General features: G+C 62.3%; 1 protein-coding gene across 1 annotated transcript; it reads left to right on the top strand.

Annotated features, from left to right (window-relative positions):
• Nucleotides 1-25598, top strand: PLCH2 (phospholipase C eta 2). Its single transcript, XM_068985751.1, has 22 exons — nt 1-124; nt 1618-1764; nt 4029-4282; nt 4479-4607; nt 7939-8109; nt 10028-10121; nt 10278-10481; nt 10688-10808; nt 12464-12635; nt 13019-13126; nt 14150-14308; nt 16857-16934; nt 17288-17370; nt 17733-17830; nt 18077-18259; nt 18635-18742; nt 19235-19359; nt 19438-19522; nt 19882-20028; nt 20395-20474; nt 22546-22843; nt 24313-25598. The coding sequence occupies exons 1-22, from the start codon at nt 1-3 to the stop codon at nt 25596-25598; spliced, it is 4254 nt and encodes a 1417-aa protein (XP_068841852.1).
• Nucleotides 25599-26073: the final 475 nt, after the last annotated feature.

Genomic DNA, 26073 nt, shown 5'->3' with positions numbered 1-26073 from the left:
ATGTCCGTCCCCTGGCCGCTTACCCCCAGCCGGACCAAGGGAACCGTGGCCTGCCTGGCGGAGGCCCTCCTCTGGGTCGGCGGGAGCGTGGCTGTGTCCCCGCAGTGGCAGCTTGGCCCACTAGGTAAGGGGGCTGGCCTGTCTGGTTGGTCGTCTGGGGCGGGGACTGGTCTGCTCCTCCCTGCCAGAGCCCTGCCCAGCACCAGGGTCACTGGAGTTGGGAGGGTGGGGCCGCTCCTCGGAGTGTGAAAAGCTTGGGAGCTCCCACCACCCCCCATCCAAACCTGTAACCTCCCAACCCCTCGGTTTCCCTCTGAGGGTCTTGGGGCTCTGACAGCATCCCCTGGTCTGCCTCTCTGAGCCCCCCACCTTGGGGTCTGGAGGCTGAACCCCAGGCAGGCAGTGGGGAAGGAAGGGGTGGGGGAGTCAGGGGCAAGGAGGGGCCGAGGGCATGGTCCTGGTGGATGTACTGGCTGGACACTCTCTAAGGGGGTCCCTGGTACTTTGGGGTCAGTGGCACCTTCAGCCCCAGTGGGGCGAGGCCAGCATGCTGTTCAGACACGTTGGCCCTATAGAGGCCGACAGAGTGGGTGCCCTTGATTGTGGTGAGACTCAGGGCGGGGGGATGGGACAGTAGAGTCTGTCCCAGTGGGGCTGGCCTGTGGAGAGCCCAATCCAGGTTGGTCCGTTCCACCAGGTCTCTGTCCAGCTGGGGGAGTGGGGCCTGGCCCAGTTGTTCTAGGCCCCTGGACTGTCCCTGTCCTCACCCCCAGCCTCCTCCCTTCACCTGCTACTATGTCCCCATGGCCACACCATCCCCTCACCTCCTGGTGTCTCAGCAGAGCCCACTGCCTTCTGCACCCATCCCCACTGGGTGCCCCTGCTCCCCCCGCCCCGCACCCCCCCCCCCCCGCAGTCCACCATGCCTGCAGCTCAAGAACAGAGGTTGGCTTCCTCTGAGAAGTTCCCACTGCTTGGTCCTTGGGGCTGGTACTGCCACAGGTCTCCACACCACCTGAGGGTCTCTCATCAGGGGACCTCGTGGGTTAATGACTTGGTGCTTCCCCAGAGGGCACCTCCTGGTTCTGGGCCTTCTGTAAGCAGCTGTGAAGGGCCCAAGGAGGGCTGGGATGGTCCTGTCCCCAGGACTTCAGGAGCCTGGTACCTCTCCAGCCCTGGGGCCACTGTCCTGACCAGTATCCCCTCCCCTGGGACATGGGAGATGTTTGGGCTGCAGACAGAGGCTGAATGGATGGAGGAAGGAGGGTTGGGGGGGAGGCAGTTAGGCCCTGTGAGGAAGGTGAGGGCTCAGTACCTTCTGGGACCTGTGCTCTTGGGTGCACCCTCGGCCTCATGGACCTGGCTGGGCAGAGCTGGTCCGAACTCTGTGTGGACTCTGGCTACTGAGCAGGGTCCCAGATTGAATCTGTGACCTGAGGCAGCCCTGAAGGGGTCTGAGTTTGGTTCCCTGATGGGTTGGGGGTGGTCTCTGCACCCCGTGAGCATTTGGGGGTGCACCTGAGGCTGCAGTGATCAGGGGGCTGCTGCAGCACTCACCGGTGCTCCGTCTGTCTGTCTGTGTCGGTCTGTCTGTGTGGCGGCTCGGTGGGCCTCCAGTGGAACGATGTATGAGTGCCATGCAGGCGGGGACGCAGATGGTGAAGCTCCGGGGCAGCTCCAAGGGCCTGGTCCGCTTCTACTTCCTGGACGAGCATCGCTCCTGCATCCGCTGGCGGCCCTCACGCAAGAATGAGAAGGCCAAGAGTGAGTTGGCTGGTCCCGGGGGGGTGGCAGGAGACCCTCCTCATGCAAGAATGAGAAGGCCAAGAATGAGTGGGACAGTCCTGGGGCAGGAGACCCTCCCAGAGCAGCCACCAGGCAGTGGGAGGGGTAGCAAGACCCTGAACCCTGAAAGTCCCCAGGCCTGAAACATGGGCTCAGCTGGCCTTGGAGAGCCGCAGTGGCCTCTGGATGCAGTCAGGGAGGGAGGGCCCCGGCCTGCTGTCCACCCAGCAGATCCTCTGGGGCTCCGTGGAGACTGGGTGGCACCCATGCCCTGCCCTGTGCCGGGTGCTGGGAGGGGCTAAGAGGCAAAAAGACCTTTAGTCTGGCCCCCTGGGCACTCTGAGGACAGGACCCGGTGCCCAGTGCTGGCCCAAGCAGCTTGGGGCATGAGCAGCCGGCAGGGGCATGGAGGCTGCAGGGCTGCCTGGATGGGTCAGGAGGGTAATGAGCTGTGAGGATTTGTGCAGGGACCTTGCTGGGGGTCCTGCTAGTCAGGGAGGGACACGTGAGCCCTTGCAGGTGACAGAGGGGACTTTGCCGCCCCTCCTCTGGCTCTGGCAGCTGGAGACATGCAGATGTGCCAGGGCAGGGCCTGAGCCCAGTGGTTGCTACGGGAGCTGCTGCCATCACGGGGCCCAGGAGAGACGCGCTGTGGAGCCCCCTAGCAGGGTGTCTTGGAGGAAGGGGCTGGGACTGCTCTGAGCCCTGGGGAGGTGGAGTCACCGTGAGCCGTGCAGGCAGGAGCCCGGATGCTCCATCGGGAGGCGCTGTTTCGGTGCTGGGCTTGCTGTGGGAATTTAGCCCACGTGACTCTGGTCTTTGGGTGTGAGGTCGTGACACCACCTAATGGCAGGATAACTTCATGTCATGCTGAGTGATGAGAAGGACACCAGATGGCAAATAGAGGGGAGAGGTGGATAGGGTCATGGTGGCCCCTCTGGGGAGGGGGTGGTAGGTCGAGGCCAGCAGGCTTAGGGTGGGGGAGACCAGCTGACTCTGGCCTTGGAGGGGTCCTTGGGAGAGAGGAACGGGGTGAGAGGCAGCTATTTCCTGACCGTCAGCATCCCCTAATCTGGGGGCCCTGAACCTCTGGCTCCTTGCCAAAGACGTGTGAGCCACAGGGAGCTGGATGGAGAAGCAGGCAGGACAGGCCCCCTCCAGGCAGGGCGTGCAGGGGAAACAGGAGCCCCTGGGGAGGGGGCAGTGAGGGCAGAGGACAGAGGAGTGAGGCCACCCTTCACAGTGTAAGTTGGGGAGGCCCACCATTACTGCACCAGACAGGGTAATGCCCAGAGTGGTGCCAACCCCGCCTCTGGGAGCAGGCACCGGGCGCTGGGTGTAGAGGCAACAGGGGCCAGGCAGAGCGTGTGATGCTAGGGGTCCCTGGCTGTGCCAACTTCAGGGCACCTGCTCCCAGAGGGGCTGCTACCTGTGCCCTGTTATCTGTGAAAGGACCCTGCTGGGTGCACAGGAACAGACCCTAAGGATGACCTCTGAGCTCATCTCTTCCTGAGGATTCATTCTCTGAACACAGGCTCCACGGAGCTCCAGGCACTGTGGCCAGTAATGAAATTCTTCCTTCAGCCTGATCTGGCGCATGCCAAGCGGGACCCCACCGTCCCTGGCTCCCACCTGCTGGCGCTAGAGTTTATCACAGAGATTGCCACAGGCTCTCGGCCATGCTGGCCAGCAATTGCCTTCCCAGGATGAGAGGCAACTGGCCGGAGCTTGACAGATGGAATTGGCTTGTCTGGTTCTCCTCACTCCAGATGCAGAGGACAGACCCAGGGTGGCTGGCCAGGAGAAGGCGGCCCTTCTCTTGGGGAGGATGGACCTCTTTCATGGCCAGAGGCAAGGTGGGCAGACCCCAGGGTCAGAGCAGAGAGGGAAGAGGTGAGCTCACCAGCCCCAGCATATCTGTGATATTTCCTTCTCCCCAAGGGTGGGAAAGATTTCCCTGATGCTGGGAAAGATTGAGGGCAGGAGAAGAGGGCAGCAGAGGATGAGATGGCTGGATGATATCACTGACTCAGTGGACATGAGTTAGAGCAAACTCCAGGAGATAGTGAAGGACAAGGAAGCCTGGGGTGCTGCAGTTCATGGGGTTGCAAAGAATCAGACACGACCAAGCGACAGAACAGCAACACCCCAAGGGCCCCTTGAAATGCCCCCTCCCCTAGCCTCAGACAGGAGGGAAATCCTGGGGAGGGCTGTGACCGTGCTGCACCCCTCTGCCTCTGCAGTCTCCATCGACTCCATCCAGGAGGTAAGCGAGGGGCGGCAGTCTGAGATCTTCCAGCGCTACCCTGACGGCAGCTTCGACCCCAACTGCTGCTTCAGCATCTACCATGGCAGCCACCGGGAGTCGCTGGACCTGGTCTCACCCAGCGGTGACGAGGCGCGCACTTGGGTCACGGGCCTGCGCTACCTCATGGCCGGCATCAGCGACGAGGACAGCCTGGCCCGCCGCCAGCGCACCCGGGACCAATATCCTTGTGTGTGGCGGGCGGGAGGGCCCCAGGACGCACCCTCGCTGTCCACCTCGGTGGGCTCCCCACCCCAGCTGGCTCATGTATTTGGGGAAAGGGGCACTGGGATGAGGTCCTTCACACCTCCCTGCCCAGGAATGGAAGGGGAGGGGAGGTATGGCTGGCCCTGCTGGACCCACGTTGGTCCCTAACTTGGCCCCAAAGTGGCTGAAGCAGACATTTGACGAAGCCGACAAGAACGGGGATGGCAGCCTGAGCATTGGCGAGGTTCTGCAGCTGCTGCACAAGCTGAACGTGAATCTGCCCCGGCAGAGGGTAAAGCAGATGTTCAAGGTAAGCCCAGACCCAGGTGTGTGTCGGGAGCAGCCCCACCCTCTCCGAGCTGCAGAGGGTCCTGGGCAGTGCCGTCTGAGCTGAAGCAAATAGCAAGGCAGCAGCTGGTCTAGACCTTTGCGGGGGCGGTCAATCAGATACCCCAAGTTGCCTCTGGCTGTGCCGGTTCCCTGCAGCAGCTCCCAGGGCCTCCCCTCGCCGATGGACTGGGCACGTGGCAGGTGCCTGGCCGGAAAAGGAAACCACTCACAGGGCCTGTACCCTCGTCCCACCCCACCCCAGGACTCCCCAGCCCCGATGGGGGGCAGAAGCTCTGCCTTGCAGGCAGCAGCGCTGGTCACCCACTGCCTCCCCTGTGGTCCGCTGCCACTGATGTTAGCAGTTATGAAAATGCATCCTCAGCTGAGCGGCTGCCTTTATTGTCTGTAATGAGTTTCTTTCTTTCCGGAACCCCTGCTGGGATTGGGGAGGAAGGCAGGTGGTGTCAGCGGGTCCTGGTTCTGGGTGGGGCTGGGCCAGCAAAGCCTGCCCTCATTCAGGACTCGCTGTCTCACTGCTGCTGGGGAAAGGGTTCTGTGAGCTTGAATGAGGCGCCATGCCCCAGCACACATGCACACATGCACACATGCATACGCACACACACACATACAGAGAGAGACACAAACATGTGCATACACATGCATGTACACACGCACACAGAGAGACACATGTGCACGCACAAACACACATGCACGCACACAGCCAGCTGCCCCTCCAGGCGCAAGCCCTGGCAGCTCCCTACTGGGCTCCTGTGATGGACAGGAGGTCATGCTCGGCTGGAGTGAGGGGAGCTGGCCAGCTCAGAGTGTGTGGGTCTGTGTAAATAGCAGGGGTGGGAGGGGGGCATGGTGAGCTGGATAATCTCAGATGCTGGCTGAGGACTGGGGATCTCACATGGCCCATCCTGAAGGCCCAGTGGGGACAGAGCCTGCCTGGGCAGTGAGGAACTGGCAGGTGGCTCAGGCTTGCAGAGCCGTACTCCCACCTCATTCTCTGCCTGCTCTGCCTCTGGGAGCAGCTCGGGGATCAGCAGTCCCTTCCAGAACATGAGGCTGTGCCAGGGGCCAGGCAACAGGGCTCAGATTGGCCTCGGAGACAGGACGAAAGATGAGTGTACCTCATGGAGTGGGCACAGGCTTCTGGCACCTTAAGGTCAAGTCCTGGCTTGAAAATGCCCCCGCTGGGAGCTCCAGGGAGCCCACACCCCTGGCCCCTCTGGGCTCAAGAGGGTCACACGCAGAGCTCCCTGAGCAGCCCCAGGCCAGGTGGTGTCTGGGCACTGTCTAGACCATTTTGAGAAGCACCTGGAGATGGACCAGCAAGAGAAAAGGACTGGCGAGGATCTTGAGAGAGTCCAATGGAGGCTGTCACCAGGAATGCTGACCTCAGACCCTGGGCAGCTCTGCCCCCAGTGGCTGTTGTCCCTGGTGTCCCCTGAGCACCTGGGCCTCCTGGCCCATCTGCGTGGGGCTCTACATGGGCGCTCAGGGACCCAGGGAAAGAGGGCTAACCTCCATCCAGGCAAAGCCACTCTGATAATTAACATCAATTTTATTGTCGAGAAAGCTCAATGTTTTTTCTATTGCCTGGAACTGCCCTAATCAAAGGATAGATCTGTGTGGTGGGTAAAGAGAGGTCTGAGCATAATTTCGTTAAGTCTAAAATAACAGTGGAATGTGGGTGAGGCTGGTGTGGCCCCTGGGCCTCCTGCATGATGAGCACACTGGGTGGCTCCAGGCCTGGCTCAGCAGCGTGGCTCCGGCCAGTGTGTGCTTTCAGCCACGGTGGTTTCCTTTCGTGGATAGGAGAGTGGCTGTGGGACCACGTTGGAAGCGATTCCTTGGGCCGAGGGGTCAGAGCTATCCCTTTGGGTCCAGAGGGCCTCATCATCCCAAAGGGTTTTCAGTCATGCCTTGGGCATGCTGTCCAGCTCAGAGCCCATAGGGAGGCCAGATGACCCTGTGGGTGGACACTCAGCATATGGGCATCTCTGCCAGCTTCAGCCTCGGCCCCAGGAAGGGCTCCCAGCCCAGCTCTGTCCCCAAGAGGCCCTTTGACTTGCAGGGCGTGTCCCACCCGCTCTGAGATGCAGGGCTGCCCTCAAACGGCAAACACGGGGTCCTCACTGGTATCTGCTTGCCTCAGCACAGGTGACTCTGGGCTGGGTCCTGTTCCAGCCATGGCATGGGCACCCCACCTGGGTGATTGCTTCTGGAGGGAAACAGGATAGCTGGGCGCCCACCTTGATGTCAGGCCACAGGGTCAGGAGAGGCAGGGCCAGACTTCCTGAGAGCCCCACTCTCTCTGGGCTCGGGGACTTGGGTGTGGCTGTGGCCCCCTGGCTTGTGGGTGATTCTCCTGATTCAGAGGGGCCTTTTTGCAGCCGTCCCAGATGGTGTGGCCACAGGAGGAAAGACGTGCAGACTGCGCGCAGGGCTGGCGAGCACTGCTGTCCATGGTGCTGAACCTGGTGTCTGTTTTTTGCCAGGCAGTCACCTCCCCCACCCCATCCCCACCCCCACCCCCACCCCAGCCGACAGGCCAAGGACCCGACCTCAGCACTCAGGGCCTGACTGCCCCGTAGCACCTCTGGCATCCTCTGGGCAGCCTAGACTTCGTTACTGAGTGCCTTGTCCTCTGAGTCTGCCCCTGGCCTTCACTCTTGGTGTCCCCAGAATCTGACATCTCAGTGCATGCTTCCTGAGCTAGTGGATTCATGAAGGAGCCTGTGGTCTCATTAGCAGCCCAGTGGGCTTGCCTGGGGCTGGGGTTCCTGTGGGTATTGTGTGAGCTGTTCGCTGAGAAAAGTGAGGACAGTGGCTGAGATCAGGGGCCTGTCATCTCTGCTGAAGAGATGCTGATAGAGGCTGAAGTTGGGGATTTCTGCATGCCTGGTGGCCCTGTGCCTTTCTGATCGATGGACGACCAACTGTGATTACAGATCACAGCCCAGTATGGGCACTGGGTGGATGTTGTTGGCTGAAGGTGGGGGGACATTGTCGGGTTCAGGTGCAGGTTGACTTTGGAAGGCTAGGAGAGGAGAAAGTAGGGTGAGATCTGTGTTAATGGATCACGTGGTGGCTTCTTGGGGGGAGAGGCAGAGTAAGGATGCTGCTGTAGGGCTTGGGGAGCATGATGAGCCCTCCACGAGCCTGTGTTACAGGCAGTGATGTTGGGAGGGGGAAAGGTGATTCTTGACTCAGGGTTGCCTGAGGAGTGGGGGGCTTGAAGGCCCCCTCTCAGTCGAGGCCCAGGATGGGACATGAGGGGATGCAGAGACATTGCGTTACAGGAGGCGGACACGGATGACCACCAGGGGACACTAGGCTTTGAGGAGTTCTGTGCCTTCTACAAGATGATGTCCACACGCCGGGACCTCTACCTGCTCATGCTCACCTACAGCAACCACAAGGACCACCTGGACGCCACTGACCTGCTGCGCTTCCTGGAGGTGGAGCAGAAGGTGAGGGCCCCCCAGCAGGAGCCAGGCTCCTGGTCAAGGTGGCCTCCCCTCAGCCTCCCTGGGCATTTGAGACTGTCCACAGTGTGGGAGAGGAGTGGGCACCAGCCTGGCATTTGAGGCCATATACTGGACTGGCCCAGGCTCTCATTGGCCACCTTGCCGCCAAGCAGGTGGGGAAGGAGGACAGCTCGGCTCTGACCGTGCCCCAGCCCAGAGCTTGACCACAGCCCCGATTCTAGCGTCGAGCATTTCCTGGCCTAGGTTCCATGGCCCAGCCTTCCCACCTGGGCTCACACCCCCAGGGTTCTGCACCCATTGCCAACTCACTCAAACATTTGTCCAGCAGACATGTGGATGCCTGTGGGGGCCAGCCGAGTATGCCTGCCCACTGTCCTAGACCGCAGGCAGCTCCATCCCTCCAAGAGGCATTTTCTAACTAAAGCTCAGGGCCCAGAAACTCAGGGGTCTGGGTGGAGGCCAGGTGCTCCCTGCTCTGGTGGACAGAGGCTGGAAGTCCGTGGAAGGGGAGGGGAAGGTCAGCATCCTCTGAGGAGACAGCACTCACCGAGGGAGTGGGGAATAGGGGTGCTCAGACACAGACCGCATAAGCACTGCCCCAGGCTGGTGGGAGAAAGCCATGGGGATCAAGGTCCAGGCCTGTAACTTCCTGGGACTCTTTCAGAGCCACTTTTGGAGTAACCTTCAGGCACCAGCTGCCTTGCCCTTCTGGGGTCAGACTCCCTGGTCCCAGGACTTCTCAGGGCCCTCATCCCACCTGCCTCACGTGCAGTGTCTGCTCATGGTGATGGCCTGGGGGTGACCACCACTGGGAAGGGCTGGGGGCTGGATATCGGGAACCAGGAGTGGCTGTGGACTCATCCTGGGTCTGGGTGGTGTTCACCTTGGACCTCTTGCCAGTGTCCTGACCCGGGGAGCTGCCCCCACACTGTGCTCCTGGGTCCCCTCCCCCCAACTGCCATCACACGGTTTGCTGAGGCCTCCCTTCTGCCTTGCTGATGGGGACATTGGGGTTTGCCCAGGCAGGAGAGGTGGGTACCAGGCTGGCTGTGGGCAGTGTTGGCATGAAGCTGAGGGGCAACTGTCCCAACAGCTTGCATACCTAGGGGTGGAGGAAGGGAATGGGGCCCAGTGTAGGAAGGGCAACAGTGACCCCTTGCTCCCTGACCTTTGCCCTAAGCTTTCCACAACTCTCCCTACAGTCTGGGGCCCAAATCAGCTGGGCGGTTTGGCCTTCTGGGTCTGCAGCTGCTCCAAGCTCTGACCCCATCTGTCTACTCCACTATCCATACCTGCCCCAGATTCCTGGGGGTGTCCAGGAAGCCCTACTGGTGGGCCTGTCTCCAAGAGCTGGGGGTTCCTCGGGGCTGCACTGTGGGGCCCTAAGAATCGCTCAGCCTCTGACATGGGGCCACCTGGGCTTGACTGTTGTGTGCAACTTTCTTGAGAAGGACTTGGGCAGATGGCAGGAGGGGCCAGCTGAGCCCCCTCCGCTCCTCCAAGAGGGACACTGTCCTGGCCCTCTTGCACCTTCTCATACCAGGCCTCACTCCTGCTAGCCCACCCTGAGATCCCCAGCATGGTGTCAGTGGGGGATGGCCCAGCTGATGAGGCCAAAGACCCTCCCCCTGGCAGGGATCCTTAGCCAGTGCCGGCTCTTCCAAAGCCAGGGGACCCTCTGTCTTCTGCTGGCCATTGAGTCCCAAGTCTTGTGACACTAGGGGTGGCCAGTGAGCCCCCCAGTGGGGGGAGCACACTACGAGGAGCAGAGTCTCAGCCCCGCCATGTTGGCCCCTGGGCGATGCAGTGGTCAGAGGTGGGGTGGGAAGGTTGGCTGTGGTGGAGGAGGACGAGGGGCTGCCTGAGACCAGCTTGGTCTCAAGCCCCTGCTCTGGCCTAGATGACGGGCGTGACCCTTGAGAGCTGTCGCGACATCATTGAGCAGTTTGAACCTTGCCCAGAGAACAAGAGTAAAGGGGCAATGGGCATTGATGGTGAGTGGGTGCCACCCTGGCCCAGCTGTGCTGCCAGTGGGGTGCCAAGGGGGCCACATGCCATGAGGGTGGGTTGCCTCGAGCTGAGCCCAGTGCGGGACTGGCACACGGGGGCTGAACCCCTCGCTGCCCCTCCACCCATGCTGCTCCCCACAGGCTTCACCAACTACATGCGGAGCCCCGCCGGCGACATCTTCAACCCAGAGCACCGCCGCGTGCACCAGGATATGGCGCAGCCGCTGAGTCACTACTTCATCACCTCGTCTCACAACACCTACCTCGCGGGCGACCAGCTCACATCCCAGTCGAGGGCGGACATGTACGCCCGGGTCCTGCAGGCCGGCTGCCGCTGTGTGGAGGGTGAGCGCTGGGCTCCGGGGCCCTGCACCCCCGCTCAGCCCTGGGGCCCTCTCCAAGGAGCCCTGTGTCTGGCAGGGGCTGGCATAGGTCTCTCTTGGTGTTAACTGTGGAGCAAGAAGACTGCCTCCAGTTAGAGCCCATGGGCTGTGGGTCCCTGGGCCTGGTGGTCCAGTTCCTGGAACCCACTGAGGTCTGCCTGCCTGCAGTGGACTGCTGGGACGGGCCTGATGGGGAGCCCATCGTGCACCATGGCTACACGCTGACCTCCAAGATCCTCTTCAAAGACGTCACTGAAACCATCAACAAGTACGCCTTCATCAAGAATGAGTGAGTGACTGGGACTGAGGGGCTGGCCCCGGGGGGGTAGGTGGGGAAAGGAATCAAGGGGTTCTTCCTGCCCCTCCCCCACATCCTTTCTGGGGAGCAGTGGTTGTAGTGGCCGAGAGGCTGGTTTCGGGCTTTCTTGTTGAGGATGAGAGGCAGGGAAGGGGTGGAGGAGGGGAGAGGCGGTGGGTGCAATAGCAGCACGGACTGGGAGGGGCGTGTGTGTCAGCAACCCCACCCCCACACACTCGGTGGCAACACCAGGTGTCAGACGCCTCCAACAGTGGCTCTGGCACTGACTGTCCTTAAGAAGCTACCCTGCGTCCAGACTCACTTCGCTGTCACTCAGCTGTGGCTATAGACACTATTGAACAAAATCCAGTTTAGTTTCTGAAAATAGAAGACTGCCTCCCCACACTGTTAGTTACCCCAAATCAGTGAAGTTCGCAGGCGAGGGAAGAGCTAATTGAATGACGAGAAGGAGACTGACTTAAGAACTAGAAACAGAGGGGTTCCTCTGGGAAGACCTGGCCCAGGCTCTGTCTCAGAAGGGGGTGGGCATGGGGGCCCTCTGCAGGACAGCCTGGCCTCTGGAACTGCAGGTGCGGGGGCATCCTGGGCAGTGGGACTGGGACACACAGATCTCCTGAATCTGCCAAAGAGCCAGGGGCCTGCTGGGGTCTCAGGATGGGGCTCACACCTCCCATGCCAGCATCATATTTACAGGCACTTGGTTCTCGCCTGAGAACTGAGGTGAGAAGCACCATTGTCCCAGGTACTGCCTCCCTGCATCACAGGATTCACCCATCTCTTGTTCTAGTTTGTGACTTCTAGGTTGGGGTCACTTACATTTTCTAAAAGGATTATGTTGCCTTTTGACAAAAATCCAAGTAACTGTGCACATGACTGAAAAGAATAAATCAAACAGCTGAAGAGCCTATTACAAAAATGTCCACACTGCTCTCCTTACCTGTACCACACAGGTCATAGCTGTGCCAGGCTGGATCTCCCTCCTTACAGGGCCAACCCTGGGCCCCAGGGCCACACACTGGACAGTGTCTCCAGGATCTCGGTGGTTGGGAATCTTTCTCACAGTCTGTCCATTGCTCCACATTGCATCTCAGTTCAGTCTACATCATTTTTTGACCCCATTTTATGACTTGCTTGAATGTTTCCTTTTGTTTTCCCTGGAGTTTCTAATTGCCTTTGATTTTTTTTTCTTATGGGGAGAAGTACATGTCTCCTTTACCCACCCTCAAGGTCTCCTGGTTCCTTCCTCCACACTCAGTTGGTTTTAAAAAAATTTTTTATTTATTTGTTTTTGGTTGCGCTGAGTGGATTCTCTTATTGCAGTGGACAGGCTCCAGGGCACTCAGGCTTCAGTAGTTGTGGCTTGTGGGCTTGGTTGCCCCAAGGCATGTGGAATCTTCCCAGACCAGAGATTGAACCCATATCCTCTGCATTGGCAAGTGGATTTTTAACCGCTGGGCCACAGGGAAAAGTCCTCACCCTCCTAGAGTGGCTGGCAGACACATCTCTCCTGGGCTCCTATGAAGAGCCCCCCTCCTCATGCAATGTTGCAGGTGACCTGCAGTCCTACGTGGTGGGACTTGGCCTTCCCCCAGCCTCATCCTGCTCCTTCCATCTTGGGGCCACAGGTACCCAGTGATCCTGTCCATCGAGAACCACTGCAGTGTTGTCCAGCAGAAGAAGATGGCCCAGTATCTGACCGACATTCTTGGGGACAAGCTGGACCTGTCATCAGTGAGCAGCGAAGATGCCACCACGCTGCCCTCTCCCCAGGTGCTCAAGGGCAAGATCCTGGTGAAGGTGAGACCCTGCCTGCCCTTCCCAGCACCTGCATCCTGCTGAGCCTCTGACCTCCGACCTCTGACCTAGGGTCAGGGCAGGACAGGGCTCTGCTTCAGACTAGCTGGGGTTCCACACCATCTGTGATAGATTTGAGGGGTCAGGACAAGACCTGCCCCTGCCCTGGCCTCCATCTCCCCAGGGAAGTCCATCAACCTGGAGCCCTCAGCATGCACACCAGGGCATGTCCTTCCGGTGATGCTGCTGCAGGGCTGGCCCTGCCCCTGGCCTGAGAGCCACAAGCAAGCTTGGGAAAGGCGCCCCGCCTTACCTGCTGCTCCTGTGGGAACTGGCCTCCTAGCACTTTCCGCAGGGCCCCTCTCATGGCCCACCTGCTCCCCCAGGGCAAGAAGCTCCCAGCCAACATCAGCGAGGATGCTGAGGAGGGCGAAGTGTCTGATGAGGACAGCGCAGATGAGATCGATGAGGACTGCAAGCTCCTCAATGGGGATGTGAGTGAGGAGGGGGGACCTTCTTCCCAGATGGGGGAGCCACAGCCCTGAAGGGCCAGCTCATGTCCTGATTGTGGGATGGAGGCAGCAGGAACAGAGGGGCATGGGGCAGCTTCAGGGTAAGTTGCACAGCTGCCAGGTTGCTGGGCATGCAGTCGGCCTGGGCCACAGGGGTCCCCCCTGCCCAGCCACCCCCCCACAGGATACAAACCCTGAGTTCCCAGTGAGCGACTGTCACCTCTTTTCCCAGCATCGTGAGACTGGGGCAGTGCTGAGAGGCTGAGGAGTCAGCACCAGCCTCAAGCAGCAGAGGAGTGGGCCATGGGGAGGTGACCACGGGGAGGTGAGGGGTCCTCTAATTAGCATCCTCCCTTTTCTGGGCGCTGCTGAGGTATTATTTCTCCCTGAGGGGCCATCGGATGAGAAAGCAATTGTGCAGAGCTCTTGGCCCTTCTGGCTAATTGTTTTAGAAAGCCCCGAGGCAGTGGATTCTTCCCGCTCTGGGTGGGCCTGTGCATTTCCCTGCCTGGCCCGAGGCAACGGTAAACCCTACATCTGCACTGGCCCCCTTGCACCCACTGTACCCTGGGTGTCGGGGTGCCCAGATACCCTGCCACACTGGGGCTGCTCCCCACCCCCATTCATATCCTCCAGACACAAGGTGGCTGGTGGTCGGTTCCCGATCTTGAGCTGCCCTGAGCGCATAGTGGCAGCTAGGCGCCCGTGACTCGTCTGCGGGTCCCAAGGCAGCGTGGTGCAGCTGAAGGAGGCGGGCGTTGGAATCAGACGGGCCTGGGCCTGCTGGCACTGTCTGGGGCCCCAGGACAAACTGCACACCTACTGTGCACCCTAGGGGGAGCAGGAGGGGTGAGGACCAGCACCGTGATGCAGGAGTGAGCCTGTGGTCAGTGCTAAGTGTGAGAGGAGAGGGGGGGTGGCACTGGCCCTGCCGAGACCCCGCATGCTGTCCACACTGCCGCCGGAGGCGGGGGATGGAGGCCAGTGATTGGCTGCCTCTCGCAGGCCTCCACCAACCGCAAACGTGTGGAAAACATTGCCAAGAGGAAACTGGATTCCCTAATGAAGGAGTCCAAGATTCGGGACTGTGAAGACCCCAGTGACTTCACCGTGTCCACGCTGCCCCCACCTGGCAAACTTGGGCACAAGGCAGAGGCCAAAAAGGTGAGAGCCCTGAGGCCATGAGGGGGGTTGCCTGCAGCTGGCACGTCAGGTCTCTGCACACCCACACACACACACACCTACATCCACCTGCACACACACACCCATGCGCACACACACTGCCCCTGGGGCATATATCCACCCTGGCTCCTCCAGGAGCTCACACCTGGCTCTTCCGAGTCTCACCTCTAGAGACCTGCAGCCGTCAGTGTCACAAGGCGGATGGCCACAGTGGGGCCGCCCCATTGGTATGGATGACGGTTTGTCCATAGAGGTCTGTGGGCAGCTCCTCTAGCCCCCACCCTCCCCACCTGTGGGCAGGGGTGGATGGCAGCCCCCTAGGCACTTCCAGCCCCTCCTAGAAGAGGACTTGGGCGTGGCCTCGGGGGTCTGGTGGTGATTGGGAGGAGCTCAGAGCCCAGTGAGTCCTAGCAGCTGTCCAGCTGCCCTCTGCCTGGAGGCCCCCAGCCTCAAAGGGAAGCGTGGCTGAGCTCTGGGAAGTACCTTCAAAGGGAGAACAGTCTGGGGTCTGTCAGGGCAGACGTAAAGCCTGCGGGCCAGGCTGGGCTGGCCAGGACCAGCAGCTGTGGGGCCGTCTGGAGGGACTGGCCGACACTGGAGGAGGGTCACATCAGCAAAGTGGCCTGGGGGGATCTCCGTGGGGGCTGTGATGGGCAGGGTGGCTGGCCTAGGGCTAGGAGGGTGCCAGGTGGTCCTGCAGACCCCATTTTGCAAGACAAGACACATCTGGCTCTGTGTGCTGGTGGGAGGGACTGATGTGGCCCTGCTGCCCACACCCCCCACCCCCAAGGATGGAGAGGGGTGCTGTCTCCCTGCCAAGCTGGGGTGCCAGGGGAGGGGGTGGTGACAGGGGATTCCGGCCCTGGCTGCAGCACTTCTTCAGGATGCTGGGCCAGCATGCACCTCTCTGCTCTGTACCTAGATTCAGGGGGACTGCTGTGCTGGGTGACCACGGGGTTTCAGGTGAGGGTTATCGAGCCAAGAAGTGTGTCAGCCTTGCGGGCTGCAAACACCGTGAACACAGATTCCCATGCCTCTGCCAGTTCATGGGTTTCCTGAGAGCCTCCGTTACCCAGGGTCTGTGGCTTGGGCTTTGCACCAGTGCCCCTCCATGTAGCTTACCAACTGGTGGGAGACAGGACTCCCTGGAGGGTGGAAGAGGGGACTGGAGTCAAGAGAGCAGTGGAGTTGGTTGGGGGGTGACTCCCGGGAGCTGCCAGGTGCCCCCTCTCTAGCACGTGAGCAGAGAAGGCATCCAGGGGGATGGGCCTGTGGCTGTCTGTGCCCCTTTTTGCTGGGCTTGAGGGCCTCCTATCCCTTGCTCTAGATCCAGGCTCCCTGCCTGGTGACCAGAATCCAGACCTGAAGGGCTCCACTCATCTGCTTGGTGAGGCCAGCGGACTGAGGGGGGAGCATGTGCAGGGGCGCCCCCAGGGGTGTGTGTACAAGCTCATACGCAGAGTGTATACGTCTTGCTGAAACCCCTCCCTGACAGGGAATGTCGCTGCAAAACCAGCTCCTGCCATGGTGTGGTAGGCACACCCTGAACAAAGCTGGGAGAGTTGTGGGGGCATCTGTGGAAGGGGCTGGGGGGCAGCTGGTGGTGGCTGCAGTGAGTGGCCTCAGGGACACAGGCACAAGCTTCCAGCCACTCCAGGAGTGTAACTGAGCTTCAGCATGGGCTTCCCTAGATGTCTCAGCAGGTAAAGAATCCACCCGCAATGCAGGAGACCTGGGTTTGATCCCTGGGTTGGGAAGATCCCCTGGAGAAGGGAATGGCTACCCACTCCGGTATTCTGGCCTGGAGAATTCCATGGACTGTATAGTCCATTTTGTTGCAAAGAGTCAGACATGACAGAATGCCTTTCACTTTCATGGATGACAGCTTTGGGCTTCAATGACAGAGGACAGAGGTGGACAGGCCACAATGTTGCCAGGACTGGGCCCCCCCGGTGAAGGGGGCAGGGACCGGGAGGGGAGCTGCTCATACGTGTTCTGTAAATGGTGCTGAGGAGGCTTGGTCCTGTGGCTTCAGGAGACTCGCTGCAGCCCCAAGTGCAAGAAGTGGACGGCCACAGCCCTGGGGACTGTCTAAAGAGGTAACACCTCTGCAGCTGTGAGAAGCAGGTCAGGGCTCCTGAGCTTGGGATCCTCGAACGAGGATTACATAAGCAGGCACTCCACGGAATATTCCAGACACACTGACGGTATTCATTATGCAATCACCATCCATGGAGAAGAACTGGGCACTTAGTGAGTTTGGAGTGGGACATTGTGGGGAGCTGATTCATCCAGGCCCCTGCTTCTGGCAACCGCCTCTGTGTACCCTATGTGGGTGGGGACTGTGCCTCCTGAGGGCCTGGGGCAGCAGCCAGCCCAAGGCCCAGCTACCCCCTTCCTCCAGGCCCCTCTCAGCTTCCCCTGTTCCAGGAAGGAGCCACTGGGAGGAGCTGCCTGCCCATGCCCCTCGGCCTGGTCTGAGGCTGGGCTCACTCGGCCCCCTGTCTGTCTCTGCTTCCAGTTCGAGGAGGACGTGGAGATTGGGGAGGAGGCCGGAACCAGCCGTAGGAACAGCCGACTCCTCGTGGGCAGCTTCTCCAAGCGCAAGGTCTGCCCGGCTCCCAGGCAGGGAGCCTGCCCCTATGTCCCCCAGCCAGAGGTGGGGCGGGGGCTTCTTCAGCCCTGAGGGTCCTTGGGATTCCTGGCTGCCTTCTTGGGCTACAGGTGCCAGGTGTGGAGTCTTGGTCAGGGCTGGATGGAGCAGGTGTCTCGATGGCTCTCCCTTAGTCAACAGTGGCCAATACCCAGAGCTCAGGTCCTCCAGGGCCTAGGTTGAGCAGGGCACTGCAGAGGAGGGGCAGGCCCAGCTGCAGCGTGGGTGCCAGGACCCCAGGTCAGCAGGTCCTTCCTTCCCCAAGCCTGAGGCTCCACCCATCTTGACTCTGCCCTCCTTCTGCACAGAAAAAGAGCAGCAAGCTGAAGAAGGTGGCCAGTGTGGAGGAGGGGGACGAGGACCTGGACTCCCAAGGCAGCCAGAGCCGGGGGTCAGTGCCCACCTCCATCCTTGGCCCTTGAAGAGACGGCTGCATCGAATGTGCTGAGGCCGTTGTTCTGGCAAAAGCAGGCATCATATGCGCGGGCTCAGAGGCAGCATGGAGGCCCAAGGCAGCAACCCCAGGGTGCAGGGCCGGCAGCTCCCTGTGCTCCTTTCCTTAGGATTGGTCAGGGTCGGTGCTCTTGCGGGGGTTCAGCACCTGCCCCTGCCCCCAGCGTCCCCTCTCAGTGCATCCATGTGTGACCCGAGCCCTGGAATACACAGGCACGGTGGGCGCCTGATGGACGCTCGCCAGAGCTTCAAGGGGAGGAGTGCGACCCAGGTCCTGACCCCAACAACCCCCTTCTGCAGGGCCGCTAGGCAGAAGAAGACTATGAAGCTGTCTCGGGCCCTCTCAGACCTGGTCAAGTACACCAAGTCTGTGGGCACCCACGACGTGGAGACAGAGGGTGAGGGGTCGCTACAAGTGGGGCTCTGGGAGGGGCGGGGGCCATTGGGATGAGGGCAAGGCCCTGGGGGCCCTCGGGGACGCGGCCACTGGGGTGGGGCCGTGGAGGGGGTGGGGTCATTGAGGGGCCCGGGAGGGGCGGGGGTCTGGAGGTGGGCGGTGCCACGGAGGGGCAGGGTCATTGGGAAGGAGTCCAGTGGGGGTGCTCCCAGACCCGGTGCCCTGAAGGTACCTGTTCGGCCCACAGTGGCGTCCAGCTGGCAGGTGTCCTCCTTCAGCGAGACCAAGGCTCAGCAGATCTTGCAGCAGAAGCCGGCGCAGTACTTACGCTTCAACCAGCACCAGCTCTCACGTATCTACCCCTCCTCCTACCGCGTGGACTCCAGCAACTACAACCCGCAGCCCTTCTGGAACGCCGGCTGCCAGATGGGTGGGTGCCTGGGCCCTGGGGCGGCAGAGGAGGCTGGGCAGCGAGGGAGATGTGGCCGGGTTCTCCACAGTTGCTCCGCTTAGCTCTCTTGCCCCTGACCTGGGAGAATCTTGAAGGTATCCAGTCACACTCACTAGGATGGCACTGGTGGGGGCTGCGGGGGTGGGGGCCTTAGGACCCCAGGGTAAGGTGGCAAAAGACCCAGTCTGGCCAAGCTCTGCCCCTGTGCAGGGGCCGCTGTGCAGGCTCTAGGAAAGTCCTGCTGGATCGCAGGGCCCTGGTTGTGCCCAGTGTGACCCTAGCAGACTTGGGCTCACTGGCAGTGCAGAGGTGGGATGCGTGCACCCCGCGCTGACCCTGCGTCCTTCCTGGCAGTTGCCCTGAACTACCAGTCGGAGGGGCGGATGCTGCAGCTGAACCGGGCCAAGTTCAGCGCCAACGGCAGCTGTGGCTACGTGCTCAAGCCTCAGTGCATGTGCCAGGGTGAGGAGGACACAGTCCCGGAACCCCCACCCTGCTGGGATCTGGAGCCCCTCCCCAGCTTGCCCCTACATGAGGGTCCCCGGGTGAGGCGCCCCGGAGCGAGGTTGGCGGGGCACTTGCTGCTCCTTCTCAGACCCTCGGCTTCTCCTGTGTGTGCTGAAAGCAACCTGTGGATCTTTTCCTGCTGTCACCCTGGACCCTATCACCGGGCACCCAGTCACCCATCCAGAGGCAGTGTGGCCTCGCATCCACACTGAGCCCCTGTGGTTCACCCATGGAGGAAACGAGCTGGGCGTCCATCACGGGGTGGTCACAGAGGTGACCGGCCCCTCGGCACCCCTGCACTGGAGCGCTGCCTCCCCTCCCCCTCCTGCACCTGGGACTCCGTCCGGTCGACTGGGGAGAGGTGGGAGTGGGTGCCTTGGGGCTGCCCCAGAGAGCCGGTGGAGGGCTCACCCTGCCTGCTCATCCTCTTACCCTGGCCCCCCACAGGCATCTTCAACCCTAACTCTGAGGATCCCCTGCCTGGGCAGCTCAAGAAGCAGCTGGTGCTGCGGATCATCAGTGGTCAGCAGCTGCCCAAGCCACGGGACTCGATGCTGGGGGACAGAGGGGAGGTAGGCAGGAGGGCCTGGGCAGGTGGGAGGGCCTGGCTGTCGGCCTGGCCCGCGGTGCTACTCTGCCCTGTGTACCAGATCATCGACCCCTTCGTGGAGGTGGAGGTCATCGGGCTTCCGGTGGACTGTAACAAGGAGCAGACCCGAGTGGTGGATGACAACGGTGAGCATTTGGGTGGGATGGGGGTGCAGGAGGGGCGTGGGCACCCAGAGGCCAGCCTGTGCCCCTAGGCCCCATCACAGCTCCTGTGCTGGTGATGCTGGTCTGACCAGGTAAGGAAGGTCAAGGGCTGCAGCCTGTAACTCACATAACTGCCCAGGCTGCCCTCTCGGTGGGGAGCCCAGTGACAGCCACCTGGCCTTCCAGCGTTGCTTCTCTGTGCCAGCAGCCAGCCCAGGAGAAGCTGCTGGGGGAGGGTGTGGGCCCAGGTGGTCTCTGGGTTGGAGCTGTGATGGGGACAGCCTGCCTGAGAGGTGGGGATGGGACAGAGGTGACAGACACCTCCTCCTGGTGGCCTCCAGGATTCAACCCCATGTGGGAGGAGACCCTGGTGTTCACGGTGCACATGCCCGAGATAGCGCTAGTGCGATTCCTCGTCTGGGACCACGACCCCATTGGGCGTGACTTCATTGGCCAAAGGACGCTGGCCTTCAGCAGCATGATGCCAGGTGCGCAGGGGGCCCGTGAGGGTGGGGGAGGGCAGAGCCTGGGGCCAGTGCCGCTATAGTGAGTCCCCTGAGGGCCAGCAGAGGCCTCTAGGAGGGGGTGAGTTGGCTCCTGCCTAGCCTGGGCCTGGGGACACCGAGAGCGCTGAGGAGGAGAGTTCAAGGCCACAGCACTGTGTGGCTGGATGGGGGAGGGGAGCTCTAACCTCAGCTCCCAGAGGAGGAAAAGATCCTTGCAGCTGAGGCAGTCCTGGGAGGCTTCCTGAAAGAAGCAGAGTCCCCAGGACCCGGCTTGTGGGTTGTAATCAGGGCCTTGGGACCTTTAAGTAGAGTGTGAGGCTGGGGTGAGCATGCCCCCTGCTGTTTCAGGCTATCGGCATGTGTACCTGGAGGGGATGGAAGAGGCCTCTATCTTTGTCCATGTGGCCGTCAGTGACATCAGTGGTAAGGTGAGTGCCACCTACAAGGTCACTTGTCGTAAGGGGCATACCAGCCCCACCCTACCCCCTCCATCCTTGTCCCTGGTGGATATCTTGATGGGCCTGTGTCTCCATCCAGGAAGGGGTTGGCGGGGCTCCCGATGCACCTCCGCCAGCCCTACCTCTGAGACATACATGGTCCTTCCCAGGCACCCCTGGTCCCTCCCGTCTCCCCTGAGTCCCCCTCTACTGCTTGGGGCCCCTGGTTCTCTGTCCATCCTTGAAGGTGTCTGCCTGGCTTTGCCCCCTGTCTTCCCCTCACCCCAGCACATTTACGCCAGGAGTGGGTCTGCTCCCACTTCCCCAGTGTGCAGAGGCCAGGGGTCCCCAGTTCTGTGTCCGGGGCCCAGCGGGGCTGTAGGAGGTGGACTGTCAGGCACACACGGGGGTCTGCGCGTCTCCCAGCACTAACCGTCTCTCTCCTGCCTCGCTCCTCGGCCCCGGGTGCTGGCGGGGGCCCCGCAGGCCTCGCAGCTCCATCGTGTACCCATGGTCGCCCTGTCTGTCCTGTGTCTCCGTCTCCTCGCTGCACGCCTGCTGTCGGTGTCTCACGGCCTCACTCTGTCTCTTTGGTCTTGCAGTGGGCTTCTGTGTGTCCAAAGTCTACTTTTAGAAGCACAGCTCTGTTAGGAGCTCGAAGGTACCCCAGCGCGGGGGCGGCGTGGCCTGCCCGCCCCCACCTGCATGCTCAGGCCACCCCGTTAGCATCTGTGATTCCTGATAGCATTTTGCAGACTGTCAGCTCATGTGATGTGGGTTGGGATGTGGTTCTGGGTCCCGTGGGCCATCCTCAGGCACAGAGCAGCATTTACGAGGTAGGTCCAGGACTTCAGCCAGGCCTCCCGTGTGTCTGCCCCAAGGTCCGGCCCATCTCTTCCTGCCCCTCCCTAGGTCCTCTAGCTGCTGGCCCTCCTGGTGCCTGTGCTCTTCCCTCCCCCTCCTTCTGTGTGCACCGCCCTCCCCCCGCTCCCCCCTCCCCCACTGCCTGCGTGCCCCTGTGATCTCTCTGTGCCTCGATGCCCCGTGCTGGGGGCGGGGAGGAGGGGAGAGGCCCCAGGAACCAGGAGCTCTGAGCTTGAATTCTGGACCTTCCTCTAAATGACTTTCTCGCCAACTCTGACCAAATTGCTCTGGATTTGGGATCTTGAATCAGGAAGCTGATTCAAGTGCTGGCCACTAACACCTCCACCCTGAAGTGCCCTGTGTCGTGGGCACCATGACTGTTTGCAGGGTCTCTGCATGCGAGGACCCAGTCGGCCTCTCTGGTGTTGACTGAGACACTTGCCGGCTGGTCCTGGGGACCCTGGCTGCCCTCCCCAGGCAGGGAGGCTATGGGGAGAGGCCTTGCAGGGACTTCTTGGGCTCGGCTACCCCGGAAGGCCCTGGGCCAGCATTGGTTCAGGGGGCATCAAACGAGTGTGGGCCCTGCTCCTGAGGCCCCATGACCAGAGAGCAGGCTAAGGCTGGAAGCATGGCCTGGTAGGATCCTGGAAAGGCCTCCTGGAAGATGCAGCACTTCCAGGCAGTGGGCCGGGCAGGGGACTGGGCGAGAGCACGGGGCTGCACCTGGCTGTGCTTGCTGCCTCGGCCACAATGCTTGGGGTGGGTGAATGGGACCAGGGCTGCTCCACTGGGTTCTCACTCCGCTGCACTCTCTGCACCAGCCCTGTGGCAGCCTGCCCTCAGAGCTGGGGGCCAAGGGCTGGAGGGGTGCAATGTGCAGTGGGCACAAGGCTGGAGCCCAGGTCTCTGCTTAGGAGACCCTCCAGCCCTTCCTGGGACACTTGCCCTGAGACCTGCAGCCCCTCCGCCAGCGACCACTCAATCCACCCTGTGCAGGCTGGGTTGAGGCTACAGATGCAGCCGCCGCTGACCCTGGTAGAGACCCCCTTGAGATCCTCCTCCTTAGGCTCGGCCCCGAGTGGTGCCCCAAAACGAGCTGGTCCCTCGGGCTGCACCCTGTGGAGCTCAGCTGGACGGGGCTGGGCAGTCTCCAGCCCCCAGTGTCCGGCTCTCCCCTATGTGTCTCCTTCTCTTGCAGGTCAAGCAGGCTCTGGGCCTAAAAGGCCTGTTCCTCCGAGGCCCAAAGCCCGGCTCCCTGGACAGTCATGCTGCTGGGCGGCCCCTGCCCCGGCCCTCTGTTAGCCAGCGGCTCCTGCGGCGCACAGCCAGTGCCCCGACCAAGAGTCAGAAGCCAGGCCGCAAGGCCTTCCCAGAGCTGGTCCTGGGCCTGCAGGACACGGGCTCTGAGGGGGAGGCTGGCGATGTGGCACCTTCCAGCCTTGGCCCCACCCCAGAGGCCCCAGCCCAGGAGGAGCCAGGCAGCCGCAGCCCCCGAGGTAAGGCGCCGGCAGAGAGGAGTCCAGAGCAGGAGCGGCCCCCGCGGGTGCCCACAGGCCCCGGGCCTGCCGGGATGGCTGCCACCTGCATGAAGTGTGTGGTGGGCTCCTGTGCCGGTGAGGATACCGAGGGCCTGCGCAGGGGGCGGCTGCCCAGCCCGGGGCCAGAGGGTGGGCACTCGGCCATCAGCCAGCAGCCCCGTGCCTGGGAGGACTCGCTGGGGGCTCCCCACGCTGCCCCTGGGAGAAGCAGAGGGGCCCCCAAGGGCTCCAGGGCCCGGCAGCCTGGGCCGGGCGGCAGCGGCTCCGTGTCCTCGGACTCCAGCAGCCCGGGCAGCCCCGAGGGGGCCACCCGCTGTCCCGAGGGTGCCCGCAGGCAGGCTGGGGCCCTGCAGAGGGAGATGAACGCCTTGTTCATTCAAAAGCTGGAGGAGATTAGAAGTAAATCCCCCGTGTTCTCCACCGGTAAGACCGGATGCTCCTCGGCAGCGTCCCCATGCTGGCCCCGCCCCGTCCCGCATGGCCTGGCCAGCGTCCCGCTGCGCTTCCATGTCCAGAACTGTGGCCTTCGTGTGCTCTCTGTGCTCCATCAGCTGGTCCCGTGGGCCCCGCTGCCCCCAGCTCCCTGTGTGCCTACGATGTGCCCTGTGGGCCTGACACCTCTGAGGTTGGGAAGTGACCCCAGGGTAGGGACTGGGGAGTCTGAGCTGGGCCCTGCTTGCCGAGACCTGGAGGCCCAAGCATGGCCTCTGGAGACTAGCTCCAGTGCCAGGCCCAGCCTCCCTCCTTGGCCTGACTGCCAGGACCCGGGGCCAGTTTCCAGGCCTTTCTCCTGCCTTTCCCCAGCCCTGGCCTGCACTGCAGTCCTCTGGGAAGACTGGCCTGGGCTCCTGGAAGGGGCTCGGAGCCTTGACACCAGGGCTTCAGCTTGCAAAATATGAGGGGAGAAGATTGCAGGTGACCCTCAGCCCCAGGGACGGGGACACGTGTGAGCAGCTCTGTTTTGGACCTTCCCCTTGCCCCTGCCCTCAGGGGTGGTCATGACAGACCTGTTTGTGGCCCCTGGTCACAGGGAGCAGACCCAACCTGGGGAGGGTGTGCTAGAAGCTGAGCCTCCCTCCTGCACGTGCCCAGCCTCCCCTCCTGTGTCCATGGCCAGCCCCACACCTGCTGACCACCCTGTTCTCCTTTCTGTCCCCACGCTGCCTCCCTAGTTAGGAACTGAGAGCAGCTGAGTGCCAGGTAACAGGGCCCGGCCCCAGTATGCCCTGCTGCCCTGGCCTTGGGAGGCCCCTGCCTATGGGCATAGAACCCAGTTCCTTCCCCAGCAGCAGTAGAACCAAAGGGTGGGCTGGAGGGAGGGGGGCGTGGGGGCAGCTGTATGCATGTGGAGGGGCCTGAGTGCGGGCATCCTGTGGGCATGCAGCCCCGGGCCACCCCCAACACAGGCCTCTCCCTCTCCCCCACAGAGCCCCGCCCCTTCTCCATGCAGAGGTCGGTCTCCTCGCTGTGCAGCCTGGAAACCATTGCCGAGGAGCCAGCCCTGGGTCCCGGGCCCCTACTGCCAGGGGCAACTCCCCCCAGCCATGCCCCTGGAGGGCCCCAGTGCTCTGCAGGGCCCGGCGCCCACTCGGCGAGCCACCCAAGGGCGGCTCTGGAAGCTCCCAGGCCCTTCCAGCTCCGGACAGGGAGCCAAGAGAGTGCTGAGCCAGCCCCGGGAAGCAGGCAGTGGGCATGCAGCACTGGGGGCCCTGCTGGGGCCTGCAAAGGGGCCCCCAGCGGCCATATAGAAGGCAAGGGCCACCCCCGGGCTCTGGGCCATGTGCCCAGAAGGGCCAAGAGCGAGGGGCAGGTGCCCTTGGAGTCTCTGGGTGGACAGTGGCCCCTGGCCGGGCCCTGCCCCGCTGTGTCGTTGGACGCCACTGGTGGGGACCGGCTATGGCAGCGGCTGGAGCCAGGCAGCCACCGCGGCAGCGTGTCCTCATCCTCCAGCCTGTCGTCCAGTGACACGGTCATCGAGCTTGCCCTGCCGGGCCTGGGCCTGGGGCTGGGCTGCGACAGCCTCCCAGGGACCCTGGCAGGACGTCTGCCCCTGCGGCCCTGCTTGGCTCCATTTGCCCGCCTGGACCCACCTGCTGTGACCAAGAGCAAATCCAACCCCAACCTGCAGACTGCCGGCCAGCTGCCTGTGGGGCTGGACGGGCTGCAGCCCCTGCCCCTGGCCCTGGGGCCACCCTGGCGCTGCCTCCACCTGGCAGGCCTCCCGGACTGCACTGTGGCTGCCAAGTCTAAGAGCCTCGGGGACCTGACTGCGGACGACTTCGCTCCCCGCATGGAAAGCCTGAGCTGTGGCCTGGGCCTGGCTGGACAGAGGCCGGCCAGGCGGAGGGCGCGGCCGGATGCCCTGACGGAGCAGCTGCGCTGGCTCACGGGGTTCCAGCAGGCTGGGGACATCACATCGCCTACCAGCCTGGGCCCTACTGGGGAGGGGGTGGCGGGCGCCCCGGGCTTCCTGCGGCGCTCCTCCTCCCGCAGCCAGAGCCGTGTGCGCGCCATCGCCAGCCGGGCTCGCCAAGCTCAGGAGCGGCAGCAGCGGCTGCGGGGTCCACAGGGGCCCCCGGAGGAGGAGCGGGGCACGCCTGAGGGTGCCTGCTCTGTGGGCCAAGAGGGTTGTGGGGATGTGCTGGCCCCTTCCAAGGGCACCACCCACCAGCCCTTAGGTGCTGCCGCCACTGGCCTTCTGCTCCGATTTTGACCAGCCCGGGTGCCCACCGGCACCCCCCCGCCCACTGCAGTCCGGGCCTTGGCAGGCCAGTGTTTGCTCAGGATGGGAGGCTGCCCGCCTGTCCCTGGTGTGGCTGTGCCCTTTAGCCCCCGCCCCTCCTCCCGGGGAGGAAGGGACCCCCGTCCCAGGACCAGGTAAAGGTTCCATGACCTTTTAAGATTTACATACATATAGAGGGATATTTAAATTTTTTAGAGACAAAAGCTTCTACAATATGAAAATGGTGCCGTGTCCCCACTGTTCCCAGACTCAGCCGTGTGGCGTGTGCGGGCACGCGTCTGCCCGGTCCTGCTGTGCCAGGCCTGGTGTGCTTGTCAGGCGCCCAGGGTGACCAGAGCATGGCCGTCCCCACAGACTGCTGGCTGGCTCTGCACAAACCCTGCTCTGTATGGGACGTTGTATACGCTTGTAAACTCCTGAACACAGCTCCAATAAACACATCCGT

The sequence above is a fragment of the Capricornis sumatraensis genome, chromosome 14 (assembly GCF_032405125.1).
Source record: "Capricornis sumatraensis isolate serow.1 chromosome 14, serow.2, whole genome shotgun sequence".
Classification (NCBI taxonomy): domain Eukaryota; kingdom Metazoa; phylum Chordata; class Mammalia; order Artiodactyla; family Bovidae; genus Capricornis; species Capricornis sumatraensis.
This window is presented reverse-complemented; position numbering and strand designations above follow the sequence as displayed.

Excerpts from the sequence above, each read along its gene's own strand:
- PLCH2 (XM_068985751.1), top strand. The coding sequence starts at position 1 with ATGTCCGTCCCCTGGCCGCTTACCCCCAGCCGGACCAAGGGAACCGTG. Across the intron at positions 17,831-18,076 it reads CCACGACGTGGAGACAGAGG|TGGCGTCCAGCTGGCAGGTG; the intron begins GTGAGGGGTCGC and ends TTCGGCCCACAG. Across the intron at positions 18,743-19,234 it reads GCCTCAGTGCATGTGCCAGG|GCATCTTCAACCCTAACTCT; the intron begins GTGAGGAGGACA and ends GGCCCCCCACAG.